This window comes from Scylla paramamosain, chromosome 26 (assembly GCF_035594125.1).
Source record: "Scylla paramamosain isolate STU-SP2022 chromosome 26, ASM3559412v1, whole genome shotgun sequence".
In the NCBI taxonomy this organism is placed as follows: Eukaryota; Metazoa; Arthropoda; class Malacostraca; order Decapoda; family Portunidae; genus Scylla; species Scylla paramamosain.
Window position 1 is genome coordinate 18,139,091 of NC_087176.1, and position 16,172 is coordinate 18,155,262.

Consider the following 16,172-nt stretch of genomic DNA (forward strand, 5'->3'; position numbering starts at 1 on the left):
TGTATAAAGTCAGTGGTGGGTGGATTATGAATAAGATAAAAATATCATGCACGAGCAACACTTACAAAGAAAAATATAATATTACATTACAATATATTTCATGACAGGAATGTTTTATAATAACGCTGAATGCACACAACATTCCCTACCCATGTGTTCACAAATTATTTGTTAGCACCTTTGGAGAGTGAAATTGTTTAAAATGGCTAATTTGTCATCCTTTCAAGAATAGTAATCAGAAAATAACGTGTTTGATTACTGAAGAAAATCCTAATAAAAATAATTAATTGTCAAATACTACTAAACGTGCACGGAAATTATTTGAGGACAAAAGTTTAAGGACAGGGCGTAAGGTACATTACTAAATACTTCTCATTGGAAATAGATAAATAGATTAATAAAGACGTTTCTTGCATAAGTTTTGAAAATAAATTTCAAACAAAGAATTAAGTTCGGCAATATCATGACAAAATTCAGATTATGGAAAACTGTTGATGAGAGAGAGAGAGAGAGAGAGAGAGAGAGAGAGAGAGAGAGAGAGAGAGAGAGAGAGAGAGAGAGAGAGAGAGAGAGAGAGAGATACCGTGCCAGTGCCGTTCCTCATCCTTCCCTTCCCTGCGTCAGGTAGTGGTGCAGGATCTTCGGCGTGAGTTGGTGGAGGATTTCGTGTGGCCCGCTGTTCGTGCCGGGCTTATTTATGAGGGCCGCTACTTGCTGGGCACGGCGCTAGCTCGGCCCTGCATCACCCGCGCCCTCATCTCGCAGGCTAAGAGGGTAAAAGCAGGTAAGATACAGGGGGATGCATGGATGGAGAGAATGGTTATGCTAACAGTATTGAATGGGAAGTGAGATTATGATGCTAGTAAAGTAAAGGCAGTAATCGTGGCAAGGAAGGTATCCTGATCCGGTAAATCATCTGTGTTGCCTTTAAAAATAGTAGTGGTGAGAGAGCACAGCGTCTCAGTTGGGGTTAGGGTGCGGTAATGACTGGTGATGTAGGGTATTAGAAATCCTATCGGATGAAGTAAGTCATATGAGTGATAAGAGAATGGTGATATGAAATGAATTTTGATGCAATGTAACTGGCATATGTCATGCGGTGTTTGAGCGAAATTACAGTAGGTCAATTATATATGTATGTAAAACAACCAGATATGGTTTTAACATCAGGAGAGAAAGTAGTAATTAAAACAATAAAAAGCAAGTATCAGTGGCTCAAGACCCTTCAGTCTCAAGGAGAGAAAGAATATGCGTCTTCTATGAGAGGGATGATGTACCGGATTGAAAATTAGAGTAGATTTAAGACCGTAGGACCGTATAGTGAGCGTGAAAAGTGAGAAAAAAAAAACTATATCTACGCATGCTGCACGATGGCATTTGTATTTAAGTACAGAAAGGCAGTAATGTAGCCTTAAGTAGTGGAATGTAGGAAATGCTAACTGAGGATATGAGCATAACTGCTGGTGGAGAAAAACTGGATTTCTGCCTTTAGGTACAGAAAGACGTAAAAGGATAAAGTGAGAAAGTAACACTTGGTTACTTTAGTTGTGGTGTGCAAAACTGTAAAGTAAGGATGAAAACACTTAACTGCTTGTATCAATGGATAGTGCAGGGTTCAAGTGAGTATAACAATATCTAGTGAGGAACGTGTACAGAGAGGCAGCAGTGCAGAGAGAGTTAACAATGTAACAAAGGTGTAATATATAACCACAAGAAGAGGCAGAAATCAATAAAGTTCATCAAAATCTGTTCTCAGGAACATGTCACTTGAGGTTTGGAGACCTACCCTCATGTGTTCCCTCCAGCGCGTCTCCCCACAAAGTTATTTAATGGGTGATTCAGAGTGCCAACTGAGAGGGTGGTCATTAGCACATGGCTCACTGGCAGGGGGCTCACTGGCAGAGGGCTTTCTGGCAGAGGGCTCACGGACAGGGTGCTCACTGGCAGAGGGCCTCGTTCACTGGCAGTGAGCTCAATGGTAGGCTGCTAACTGGTACAAAGCCTCGCTCACAGGTGGAGGGTTCAATGGCAGGGTGCTCACTAGCAGAAGGCTCAGTGGTTGACAGTTCACTGACAGAGGGCTCACTAACTAGGTGCTCATTGGCAGAGGGTTCACTGGCAGGATGCTCACTGGCAGAGGGCTCAATGGTTGGGTGTTCGCTGACAGAGGGTTCACTGACTAGGTGCTCATTGGCAGAGAGTTCATTGGAAGGGTGGTAATTGGCAGAAGGCTCACTGATAGGATGCTCATTGGCAGAGTGCTCACTGACAGGGTGCTCACTAACAGGGTGCTCACTAGTAGAGAACTCACTGACAGAGGGCCTCGCTCATTGGTGGAGGGCTCAATGGCAGGGTGCTCACTGGCTAGTAGCTCACTAACAGAGGCTTAACTGACAGAGAGCTCACTGGCAGAAGGCTCACTATCATTTTTCTCAATGGTAGGGTGCTCAATGGCAAGGGACTCACTAACAGAGAACGCACTGCCACAGGGCCTACTTGTAGAGGGCCTCGCTCCCTAGCAAAGGGTTCAGCAACAGGGTTCTCACTAGCAAAGTGCTCACTGGCAGAGGATTTGTTAGCAGAGGGGCTCACTGACAGGATGCTCACTGGCAGGGTGCTCATTAGCTCATAAATGGCAGCTGACTTACTGACACTGTCCTCACTGAGAAGGTACTTACTAGCAGAGGCTCACTGGCAGAAGACAAACTGGCTGAGGACTCACTGCCAGAAGGCTAACTGATGGAGTGCTGATTGGCAGAGGGCCTCGCTAACTAGCAGAGGGCTCACTGACAGAGAATTCATTAGCAGGACCTCATTAGCAGAGAGCTCACTTTCAGGGTGCTCAATGGCAGAGGGCTCACTGACAAAGTGCTCACTGGCAGAGGGCTCACTGACAGGGTGTTCACTAGTAGAGGACTCACTGGTTTGATGTTCACTGGAAGAGGGCTCACTGGTAGGATGTTCACTGGTTTTGTTTTTGTGGTACCCTCTTGGTACCACAGAAGACTCACCAACCTGATCCTGGATATCAGGGTTACGCCACCACATCGCCAATACCTCCAAACATCCACAATCACCGCAACACCACGCAAATTTATCCCGTGAGAACGCCGCCCCTCTTTTCCTATTTGGGCCTCCATGCTTCATGAAATTTTGCTGACTCAGATACCAGAGGCAGACACGTGTTGCCCCTCGTCTCAACACATTTCACCTCTAAATACACCTTAAATTATGAAGAGAATAATACTACATGATATAAAATGAGTAAATGAGCCTTATACTAACTTATAACTAAAAATAAAGATATGCACAGGAGGAAAATGGAACACAGGGGACACTAAGAAAACGTGTTCCTTTTCAGAGTAAACTCGGCAAATAACATGACATCCCCTTCCCAAAAGTGGCATGAGGCACCTGATTAGGATGCCTCACGACTAGATGGGGTGCAAGACAAGGAATCAGCAATTACATTCTCGCTGCCTTTTACATGGTGAACTTCCAGGTCATAATCCTGTAAGACCAGGCACCACCTCATCAGCCTTTGATTGTTGTTTTCATTCCATGCTGGAAAATCAGAGGGTTGTGGTTAGTGAAGACTGTACAGGCTGCTCCGTCCCTTTGTCATACACTTCAAAATGACTGAAACTCAGCACAAGTCCCAAAGCCTCTTTCTCAAAAGTGCTGTAAACCCTCTGATATGGTAGCAGCTTCTTAGAATAATAGTCTATGGGATGTTCAACTCCCTCATGATCCTGCATTAACACACCACCCACACCATTCTGACTGGCATCCACATAAAACACAAATGGTTTTCCATAATCAGACATGCGCAGCACTGGGACCCTGATTAACATTTTCTTAATTTCCACGAAAAGTTCCTCACAATATTTATCCCAACAAAATTTTTACTTTTTACTCAGCAACTTGGTCAGGGGCATGGCAACATCTGAGAAATATTTACAAAAATACCTGTAATACCCACTGACCCTTAAGAATCTCAGTATCTCTTTCCTCTTGATGGGTTGAGGGAGATCTACACTGTCTTTAACCTTGGGTTCCACAGTTCTCACTTCATCTTTCTCAACCTTGAATTCCACATCAACTTGCACAAAATTATTTTTCATCAAGTTTACAGGGAGATTGGCATCATCCAGCCTTCTGAATACTTCCTCCAGTAACTGCACATGTTCCTCTCATCTCTCAGTGTAAAACAAAATGTCATCTATATACACAGAACATCCCTTTCAGTACTATGTTCATCAATCTCTGAAAAAAAAAAAAATTCCACTGCTCTTCATCCCAAACGGAAAAACTTTGTATTGATACAATCCATCCATGGCGACAAAAGCTGATATGACTTTTGCCCTCTCAGTAAGTCCTACTTGCCAGTACCCTTTTAACAAAATTTTTTTTTTTTTTTTTTATGAAATTTGCATTATCCATATGATCTATACAATCATTAACTCTAGGGATAAGGTGAGCATCAGGTTTTTGTCACCATGTTAACCTTCCTATAATCCGTACAAAAACAAAAACTCTCTTGACCATGTTTGGGCACTAATGCACATGGTGAGCTCCATGGACTACCACTAGGCTCAATCAAGTCATGCTCCAACACATACTCCACTTCCTTTCTCATGATTTCCCTTTTTCGTGGGTTAACTCTGGAAGGGTGTTGTTTGATGGGTTCAGCCTCCCCAACATCTAGATCATGTACCACCATATTTGTTTTTCTGGGTGCATCAGGGAACAAAGAACTAAATTTTTCAATAATCTCCCTAATCTCTTCCTTCTTTTTTAACTCCATGTGTCCCAATTTATCATTCAAATTCTCTAACACAGTTGAATTCTCTAGCACCATTCCTTCGCACCTACTCAGTTTCATTTCAGACCACTCCTCTTCCAGTGGTTACATTAACGACATTCACGCTTCTTACTCCTTTTTCTACTTCATTCTTCTTTTCTCCTTCCCTTTCATGGAAAGGCTTCAACATATTTATTTGACACAACTGGTTCTTTTTTTCTTCTTCCCTGGAGTCTTTACAACATAATTCACATCACACACTTTTCTCTCAATCTCCCAAAGTCCACTGAACCTGGCTTTGAAAGGGTTACCTTTACAATGGGAAAAGGACTAAGACCTCGTCCCCAGACTGGAGAGATCTGTTCCTTGTATTCCTGTCAAACCAGTCTTTCATCTCACTCTGACTACCTTTCAGATTTTCCTGCGCAATTTCCCTAGCTCCCATTAATCTGTCCTTGAAATCTGACACATACTTCATCACATTAGGAGGCTCCTCTGCCCCTAACCACTTTTCTTTCACCATTTTCAAAGGACCATTCATCTCTTGCCCATACACTAACTCAAATGGGCTGAAACCTGTTGACTCTTGCACACAGTCTCTCAACGCAAACAAAGCAAGTGGCAACGCCTCATCCAACTCAACACTCATCATACATCCTGAGAGTATTTTTTAGAATCTGGTGAAATCTTTCTACACAACCCTGGAACTGAGGATGATAAGCACTCGATAGCTTCTGTTCAATCTTCACGCTCCTTAGAATTTCCCTGAACATGTGAGAAGTGAAATTACTTCCCTGATCTGACTGCAACACAAATGAAAAAAATTTCACCAACTCTCTCGCAATATTTTGAGATTTTATACTCCTGAGGGGAATGGCCTCAGGGAACCTGAATGACATACACATAATAGTCAGCAAAAATATTGGTTTCCCCTCCTGGTTCTTGGTAAAGGACCTACACAGTGTATCACAACTTTACTGAAAGGCTCCTCAGCCACAGTTCCTTTTTCATTGGGTTCCTCGAACAGGGCGCTCAAGGCTTCCATCCTCCTGTGTTGCTCCCTAGGTGTCCACGAGTCCCTTCCGGGGTCACCATGCAGACTGGGAACAATTCAGGCACCTCCACCTCCCCATTTGATAAATGGGAAACTGCTGCTGGAGTGGTGGCCTCTGTCATCCCTACCAGAAGACTGTCTACCATCTGAAATTTAAGGATGACTATACCTCCAGCCAGGTTATTTCTGACCAACATATCCACTCTATCTACAGGCAGTGTCTCCATCACTCCAACCATCACCTCTCCAGTGACGTATCCACAGTCTAGCCAAACTTTGTGGAGGGGAATACTGAACTTGCCTCCTGCGCTCTTGCACGAGATCTCTCTACCGGTGCGGGTCTCCTCAGTCCATGGGATCAGGCTCTGATTAGCTCTTGTATCCCAGAGGATTCTGATCACCTCAGGGATTCCCTCCACCTAAACCGCGCCTTCACTGGTGAAATAATCAAAGCCCTCATCCCTCTGTGATTCCTTTAGTATCTGTGCGTTCATATTCTCCACATACTTCACCAGGTCCTTTTGGGTGGCTGTTGCTCCCAATGGCTTTGGCCTTCCCTTAAGACACTGGTATTTCCTATACCCACTTCCCCCACATACAAGGCACTTAACTGCACCTTCATCACCACTATCCTTCTTGTAGTAAGTAATGCTTCCCTGCCCAATCCTGTGTGGCATAAGGCATGTTGTAATTGTGGGAAAAATTATAGTTGTTAGGGCGGGGCAGATTTGGCCTGTGGAATGATCTCGACCTCATCTAGTGGTCACTCCTATATCTCTGATGACCATCACTTTTGTTGAAGAAAGACTTTCTCCCTCCATGCTATTCACCTCTACTCAACCCATGAGCTTCACAATAATTGTCAGCCCTGCGTCCAGCTTCCATCACATCTTTCACATTATGTGGTATGAGCTCATATTTTAAACTGAGGGACACCTGGTCCATAAATTGTTCCATCAGCAGAACTCCTTTCACCTCCTCGACCGTAGTGACTTCCTTGGCTTTCATCCATCGTTCCAGTTTAAGACAGAACTCTCGAGCCATCTCGATATAAGTGGTACCTGGGCATTTTCTAACCCTGCAGAACCTTTCTCAGTACACTTCTGGACTTACACAGGTTGATCCTAGCACCGCTTCCTTTATCACTTTATAATCACTCGCTTCTTGCAGTGCCTGCTCATCTTCATCCCATCCCCTCAATTCTGCAGTTTTTTTTTTTTTTTTTTCAACCTGAAGGAAGAAATCTTCCTCCTCTACCACAAATTTAGGCACACAGATTACACTTATTTCTACATCCCCGTTTCCTTGAACACTGCTCCTGGCCTCTTTTAATTTAATTATTTTTCTGCCCTTATTTTTTTTCCATTTTCACTTCCTTCTGCATTTGCAATTGCATCTACTCCCTCTGTATCTGCATCTACTCCTCTTGCATCTCCACTTTTTTATGCATTTGCATCTGGATCTGCTCCTACTGTATTTGCAATTATTCTACAATTATTCTATATAATAGCAAAATATAATAATAATAATGCTAACTTACAAATACAGTGAGGTGATTCACATTAAAAGAAATTAGGGAACAAATTTCTACCATACACCAACACAGGGTAATTCTCGCACTGAATTACCATATGTTTCTCTTTACTCAGTCTCTTATATTGCTTCCTTTATTGCTTAAAGGTTATACACATCAATATATGACATTCCCGTCTCTTCACAAAGCACTAAAACCCTTTTAGTACTTCACAGGCCACTCAAATATTTTCCCCAGCTGCAGGAATTTCCCCAGACGCCATCACCATGTCCCCAAACAACTATTCCCCTATGTCACCTCCTCAAACCTCACAAGACATCAACACCATCACCATAGTTCACTTATATCCCATAACACCATCCCCAAAGATACCAATAATACCACAACACCACCACAAACCCCAACCACAAAATGGCTGCCTCTCAGCCCTGACACTACCCCTCAGCATTACTTCACTGAAACAAGTCACCAACCAAATTTTAGGCAGACAATATCTCTTGGTACCACTAAAGACTCACCAACCTGATCCTGGATATCAGGGTTATACCACGACATTGCCAGTACCTCCACACATCTACTCAACACTACCCAAATGTATCTCATGAGAATGGCGCCCCTCTTTTCTATCTAGGCCTCCTTGCGTCCTGAAATTTTGCTGACTCAGATACCAGAGGCAGATACGTATCTCCCCTCGCCGCAACACATTTCACCTTCAAATTACATCTTTTCCCTTACATATACATGCATATAAAGAACTTAAATTATGTAGAGAATAATACTACATGATATCAAATGAGTAAATGAGCCTTATACTAACTTAAAACTAAGAATAAAGATATTCACAGGTGGAAAACGGAACACAGAGGTCACTAAGAAAACGTGTTCCTTTTAAGGGTAAACTCAGCAAATAACATGACACAGAAGACCCACTGGTATGGGCCTCACTGATGCAGGGCTCACTGAGAGGGTGCTCACTGGCAAAGAGCCTCGCTCACTGGTAGGGTGCTCACTGGCAAGGAATTCACTAACAGGGTTCACTAGCAGAGGGCATTGTTGGCTGACAGAGGGGCTCATTCATTAATGGAGGACATTGCTCACTGGGAAATGGCTCACTATCATAAGTCTTAATGATAAGGTGCTCACTGGCAGAGGGCTAATTAAGAATGATCTCACTGACAGAGGGCCCACTTACAGAAGGCCTCGCTCCCTAATAGAGCTCACTGAAAGGGTGCTCACCGATAAAGGGTTCCCTGGCAGATAGCTCACTGGCAGAAGGCTCAATGGAAGAGTGATCACTGGCAGAGGGCTCACTAACAGGTTATTTACTAACAGGGTGATCATTGGCACATGGCTCACTGGTAGGGGGCTCACTGGCAGAGGACTCACTGGAAAGGTTCCTACTGACAGAGAGCTCACTCACAGAGGGCTCACTGGCAAAGTGCTCACTAGCAAAGGGCTCATTGACAGAGGGCTCACTGGCAGGGTGCTCACTGGTAAAGGGTTTCCCGGCAGAGCTCACTGACAGATGGCTCACTGGCAGGGGGCATCACTTACTGGCAAGGGATTCACTGAGAGTTCTCACTGGCAGAGGGCCCATTGGCAGAACGATCACTGTCATAGGGCACACCGACAGATGGCACACTGACAGAGGGCACACTGACAGAGGGGTCCCTGAAAGTGTGATCATTGTCAGGGTGTTCATTGGCAGAAGGCTAAATGACACGGTGCTCATTGGCAGAGGGTTCACTGACCAGGTGCTCACTGGTAAAATGCTCACTGACAGGGTGCTCACTGATTGGGTATTCTTTGGCAAAGGGCTCACTGACAAGATGCTCATTGCAAAGGGCCTCATTCACTAAAGCAAAGGGCTGAGAGAAGTCAGGTACCCTCAATACAGGCAGGCTACACAGCACAGCCCTCTCACACTCTCCAGTCCACTCCCAACAACACCCCTTCTGTAGGAGGTCGGTTAGAGGGGCAAGTAGGGTTGAGCACCTCAGTACAAATCGACTGTAGTATCCCACTACCCAAAGGAACCTCTGGAGAGCGTGGTAACAGGACCAGGCAGGGAACCGCTTGGTCGCCTCTACTTTGGCTTCAGGAGGGGTCACACAACCATGATCCACTACATATCCCAAATATTGGACACGGGCTTTTACAAACTCACACTTATCGACGTTGATGATTAACCCCACCTCATGGAATCGTGCAAACAGTGCCTCCACGTTGGTGAGGTGATCTTGCCAGGTCCGGTCATAAATATAGACGACACAGTGGAGCAAGCCCTCTACAACCCAGTCCTTCAACCGCTGGAAGATGTCTGAGGCATTCTTGAGACCATAAGGCATGACCTGGCACTGATAGACAGCACCGTTGGCCAAAAAGCTGGAGATTTCCTTGGCTCGATCCGTCAAAGGGACCTGCCAGTACCCCTTGACAAGATCAATTTTTGCAATAAACGTGGCCATCCCAATGTGGTCCACAGAATCGTCTACTCTGGGCAGGAGATAAGTGTCAACTTTTGATAGGGAGTTCACTTTTCTAAAGTCGATACAAAACTTGACCCAGCCATCAGGTTTTGGCTGGAGGGTGACAGGTGAAATCCATTCACTATAGACTACATGCTGGAGCATGTAGTCTAATTCCTCTCTCAACAACTGCTGTTTGTGGAGATTTACACGGTAAGATGGTAGTTTCCCAGGAACCACATCCCCCCACATCAATTTCGTGCTCTACAAGAGCCATCCTTCCTGGAGTACTGTGAAAGACTAATGGATATTTTCCCAATCGATCTAACATTTCTCGCTGGAACATCTCATGCAAATGGCTCAGTTTCTCCTTTAGAAGCTGGGCACTATTCTGTTCCCAGTACTCTGTGGGAACAATTGGCTCAAGGCCAAGATTATCAGGTTCCTCTCCTTCATTTGCCAAAAACAAAACTAAAGGCGCCTCTTCCACGGCAGAAACCAAAGAGCCTGGCTGGCTATTCTTGCGATAATAAGGCTTCAACATATTAACATAGCAAAGCTGAACCTGCTTTTGCCGTTCGGGAGTGGTAACCAGATAATCTAATTCACCCACATGCTCTCCACTACGTAGACTGCTGTAGCGTGTAGCCAGCAGCTGTCCCTGAGTCGGGAATAACACCAGCTCCTCATTCTCAGGGGCAAAACATCAGTACTTGGCTTTCCGGTCATAGTACATCTTCATGTGCTCCTGATCCTGGCCTAGGTGCAACTGAGCCACCTTGAGTTACTTTTATTAATCTCTCCCGTGTGCACATCACCATGTTCAACAAACCAGACTGGGGGCAGCACCAGGCATCTCGAATCATATTCATTGGGCCATGCACACCGTGCCCGAACACCAGCTGGTTCGGCAAGAACCCCAACAACTCAGTAGGCGCCTCTCATACAGCAAAATTAATTACATAAGGGACCGCCTCATCCTAATCCTTGTCACTGCCTTCCCGGGGATTACCTTCCTCCCTGTAATATTCCAGCACAAAGATTGCTAGGCTGCTATGTCATGCAACACTGTGACAGGATACGCCAACCCTGCAATCTCAACAGTCCCCTGGCACAAGAATGGGCGACACCAATCCAACCCAAATCCTGCTCTCTCAGCCAAAGTACTAATTGCTGACATGGGAGCAACACCTCTTGTCTTCTCTCTAGCCGGATTGTACAGGGAGTCAAAGGCTTTCTCCTTACCCTGGTCTGTCCAGACCAGCAAAGCTACTGGCTTCTGAGGAAGCTTTTGGGGCAGAAGGCGTGATCAGCTTGGGGCAATTGGACCAGAAGTGCCCCATAGCCTTGCAGTGGTAACAAGTAGGCTGGTTATTAAATTTAGAGGTGCTATGCATCATACTCCCTGTTGCTCTCCTCTTTGGGTCAAAAGGACGCCAGGTGTTATATGAACTCCCAGGCAGACTTATTTCCAAACTCACCGCTGTGGAGAGGATTTCCTGTGGGGCCATCACTACCACCCCTCACTGCCTCCTGACCATTTCTCCACCAGCCAGCTTAATTCCCATACCTCCGTGATGGGATGCAAGGCGGTGAACCAACACATGATCATTCTCCCATGTAGCCACCTCCTTAAGGCTTTTTGAATCTTTACTCGCAGAGCAGCGCCACTAACTCCTTCTCGGCCACATTAATAAACTGCTCCATTACCATGAATTACTTCAGCTCACAGTAGGAGGTGGCCTGCTCGCCAGCAATCCATTTTTCAAATGTCTCCTCCAGATAGTGAGCACATTCTAAATAGGAGTCACTAGACCTTTTCTTCCTTCTGCAGAACTGCAGCTTATACATGCCTAGCCACAGCTCATATACTTTTAGGATGCGAGCCTTAAACTCCTCATAATCCTCCAAAGCCTCAACTAACATCTTATCATACACCTCTAAGGCCTTACCCTTTAACATATTGGCAACAAAGCTAACCCATCTCTCCCAAGGCCAATCAAATTTTGAAGCTTTCTTCTGAAATCTCCTAATCCACTCCGTCACCTTCTTTTCATCAAACTCAGGAATCAACTTCAAACTCCTCACCATCTGGCTTTCTACTGTGTCCTCCTTTACTCCTCCTCTCCTCAAGCCATGAGGTAAATTAATTCCTATTCAAGTCTTCTCCAACTCAAATATCCTATTCTTTTCAGCTTCTTCCTTTTCTCGCTCACCCTCAAGGATCTTCATTTCCTTTTCATACATCCTCACCTTTTCCTTCTCCTTTTCAATTTCAAACAACCTTGCCTTCTCCTCAGCCTCAAGCCTCCTGGCTTCTCTAGCCTCCTCAGTCTTCAGCCTCCTTTCTTCAGCTTCAGCTTCCAACTGAAGCCTTTTCAATTCTCTCTTCTCCTTTTTTCTAGCCTCCACCATCTCCATTCTTTTCATTTCCAACTTAAATTTCATTGCCTTAGACATACCTTTGGTCTGGGAGAAGCCACCAATGCTGTGGGCAGGGCTAACACGTCCATGGACACTGTGGGACTAGGTGTCCTCACATCGAAATGGGCTAAATCTACACTGCCGCTCCCAGCAGAGGCAGGGGACTCAGCTACTAGCCTTGCCCTCCATGGTTTACACTAAATGTGGGCACCCACAAGACAATGAAACAAACAAACTGTTTTCCCCATGTGGTGATGAAGCTTCCAGCTATCCTGGTGAGGTCGCCAGTTTCTATACAACCATAAGTCCCAGCTCCTTCACAAAGCTGCTGCATCTGGACTAGCTTCCCTGAACCACCTCCTGCATGGACTCACTGCAAGGCTCAAAGACGAGTGTACAGAGTCCCTTGTGACTACTGCACCCTTTTCACAATCATAACTTCAGGTCACACTAAGTTCAGGTCGGGAGATTGTTTTACTGACCCACTGACAAAGGAAATACTCAAAACAACACTTAACACCACAGCTGCAGAAGAATCGACAGCCACATCTAGGAAAAAGTTAACATACAATAACACGCCTATGGTCGAGGTATAATACCCCATTGGACATCTGCCCTCCATAACAGTCCTTCCACCATCCAACAGAGTGTTATAGCCTCAAGCCGAGTAGTGTTTTTTACTGACTCTTCGATGGCAGGCCTTGTCAGGACCTAAGGAGGGAGTAAAGTTCACTATGCAGCTAATTTTTTAGGTCCTCTATGGCTGAAATGCCTCAGCCAGCAGTAGCATTTAAGACACAAGTTCACTAACAAGAGACATGAGAAAGTACTATAAAAGAGTGCCCACAAACACACAGTAGGGTCAGTCACTGCTCACTGCGCAAGAACTCGGCCTGGACACACACACACACACACACACACACACACAGCTGATGAGTCACTTCCCTGGGTATGGTACATAGTATACACAACTACCTTACTGGCAGACTACTATGGAGAATCCTAGTCTATGTAAGTAGGCCAGGGCGTACAGCCGGTAATGACTCACTTATCCCCTTAAGGCAACTGAGCCTATTAACTATCATCCCGCCCTAGTCTCTGTCAAATATTAGAGCACGTTTCAGTACATCTTCTCCGTCCAAGTACTGGGTAGTGACAGTGGAAGATGCGCCTCTCCCTCTGCTGCTAAGGGGAGAGGGTACAAGAAAAGAGAGAGGTGCGACACACATACATACGGACACCCACCCACACACTGCTCCCCCTGCGGTCTTTACTTGAATAAACCACTTTACTTCTAAAAATTCTACTGATTAAACTAGGGAGGCTACATGAATACTGATTATGTAATTTACTTCTAAAAATTCTACTGATTAAACTAGGGAGGCTACATGAATACTGATTATGTCATTTACTTCTAAAAATTCTACTGATTAAACTAGGGAGGCTACATGAATACTGATTATGTCATTGTCAAGGGCAACTCTTCTACTAAATACTGAGTGAGATTCAAATTAAATGAATAAGGAGAATTAAGGAAATTTACATGGGGAACAGGAGTAATTGCCTGAATAAATATAATTTTAGAAGTGTTAGGCTTGGTACCTCCGTGTCCAAGACATGTCTAAGTCTCGTTCCCAACCTATCTCTCTCTCTCTCTCTCTCTCTCTCTCTCTCTCTCTCTCTCTCTCTCTCTATCCATTTACCATGGTAAATCACACACACACACACACACACACACACACACACACACACACACACACACACACACAGGTACGCACGCAAGCGCACGATGAGCTGTGCTGCCCAATCATTACTATCTGTGTGTTGAGTGTTATTTTTCCATCCATCATCGCACAGGTTACATATCCCATGGAGCTACTGGAAAAGGAAACGACCAGATACGCTTCGAGCTTGGCTGCTACACACTAAGTACGGATATCAAGGTGAGACCACTCATTTAACAATATATGTATTGTTGCAAATCACCTCCTTACTGTCTGCGGCACAAAAGCACAGGAGGCAGCAGTTTGCTGTAGTTACTACCAAGGTCCGGCATAGTGCCAATGAATGCTGGGTAATTCTACTTGCAAGATCCCTGTACACAGTACCCTCGATGGTAAGTTTTTTTCCTCCAAGCAGAGCATACAGTACAACGTACGGTTAACAAAGAAACGACTCGCACTGACTCTCAGGCATACAGCACCCACTGGTCTCAGCATCAACTGATGCTCTCATGCTCAGTCGAATTCGTCCCTTATCCAGTGTGGTTCATTGGAACCCAAAAGAATACTTTATTGAGGCAACGGAGATCCCAAAACAATAAAAAGAAAAATGTAAGAATAATAGTATTGGACACGAAAATAATTATCATTTATTTTCATATTATTTATCATATTTATCATATTATTCATTTTTATGTTTGTATTCAAAGCGTCCCAAGATACCATGAGATGAATACATCATCTACCGAATTCATCAGTGAGGAGCATTCATTCAGTGAGGAGCATTCAGAGCAGTGAGGAGATGTTCACTCTGTGATGGCAGAGCGCAAATGAGACATCAAATCGTACATCTGGCATGCTGTTCACCCATGTGCAGACCCTGAACCTACACCACTAAGTTCACTTGAGGTCCACTCTCCACTCGGGGTCCCCCTCTCCTCTGCGCATACCTGAACAGCGTCCCAGAAGTACGATTCGATGCCTCATTTGACTTCATGGAGTAAATATCTCCTCATTGCTCTGATGATGAATTCGGTAGATGGTATATTCGGCTCATAGTTTCTTGGAACGACTTGACTACTCAGATACATTATTTTCAAGTCCAATATTATTATTCTTGATTTTTATTTTCTTTTTTGTTTTCGTGGTCTTCATTGCCCCAATGAGGCCCCCAATTTTGGTTTCTAATAGACCATTCTCGATAAGGGCTGAATTCACTCGTAAATATCTCCCATTGAACTGGTTGGTACAGTAACTATGTATATGTTAAGATCGAAGTGCGGTCCATGAGAAGCCATGAAGACTTTATTAAGACAACGAAGATCACAAAAAAAAAATGTAAGGACACAAAAATAATGTAATTGAGTAGTCAGGAGGAGGTAGTAGGCACCTACCGAAATGATAATTAATACCAGTGAGGTCTAATGCACTGGATCAGGGGATGCTGTGAACATAATCATTAAACCCAGCTATGACCTCACTGAACGTTTCCCTTTGTGTCTCACAACACAAGAGGGCAGTCACAGCCTACCCTCTAAACAACTCCCTTCACAAAAAACTCCCTTCAGCTAATTACGCACACACATCCATTCAAATTCTAAATTCTAAATTATCATGGCGACTCCTCCACCGGCCTCGGAGTCCCCATCTGGGGAGAGGACCACAAATGTCCTCAGATTGGACTGCTCTTTTGGTATCGACCCTAAGTGTCTTGACACCCCCTTCAACTTTTCTTCATTAACTTCTGTAACATTCGCGGTTTTAGATCTATTTTTCAGTCTGTAGAACACTACCCCTCCTCTACTAAACCTCATCCTCTTTTCCTCACTGAAATACAGTGACAGTATCCCCTTTTCTGTTCGCTCCTACTTTCTCTATCCTTATTTTCAATCCAAAGCTGGAAGTTGCGTCTACCAGCGCAACGACTTAACCTGCTCTCATGCCCACACTCTTGAATCTTCCAAGTTTTCCACCATCTGGCTACAACTACAGAGTCACTCTCAAATTAAATTTATTTGTGCTATATACCTCTCACCTAACTGACTATAAGAAATTCTTTGACTACTTGACTTCCAAAGTGGAGCATATTCTGACTCTCTTCCCTTTTGCAGAGATCTCCATTCTTGGAGACTTCAATGTTCACCAGCAGCTCTGGCTTTCCTCTGCT

At 44.5% G+C, this 16,172-nt stretch overlaps 1 protein-coding gene across 2 annotated transcripts in view; it reads left to right on the forward strand.

The window, feature by feature from the left end:
• LOC135113773 (argininosuccinate synthase-like) overlaps positions 1–16,172 on the forward strand; it is a 91,788-nt gene that overhangs the window by 22,516 nt on the left and 53,100 nt on the right. For both annotated transcript variants that reach the window (XM_064029356.1, XM_064029355.1), the window contains exons 4-5: positions 625–784; positions 14,142–14,227. In XM_064029356.1, coding sequence (XP_063885426.1) covers positions 625–784; positions 14,142–14,227 — 246 coding nt within the window. The remainder of the gene's footprint in view (positions 1–624; positions 785–14,141; positions 14,228–16,172) is intronic.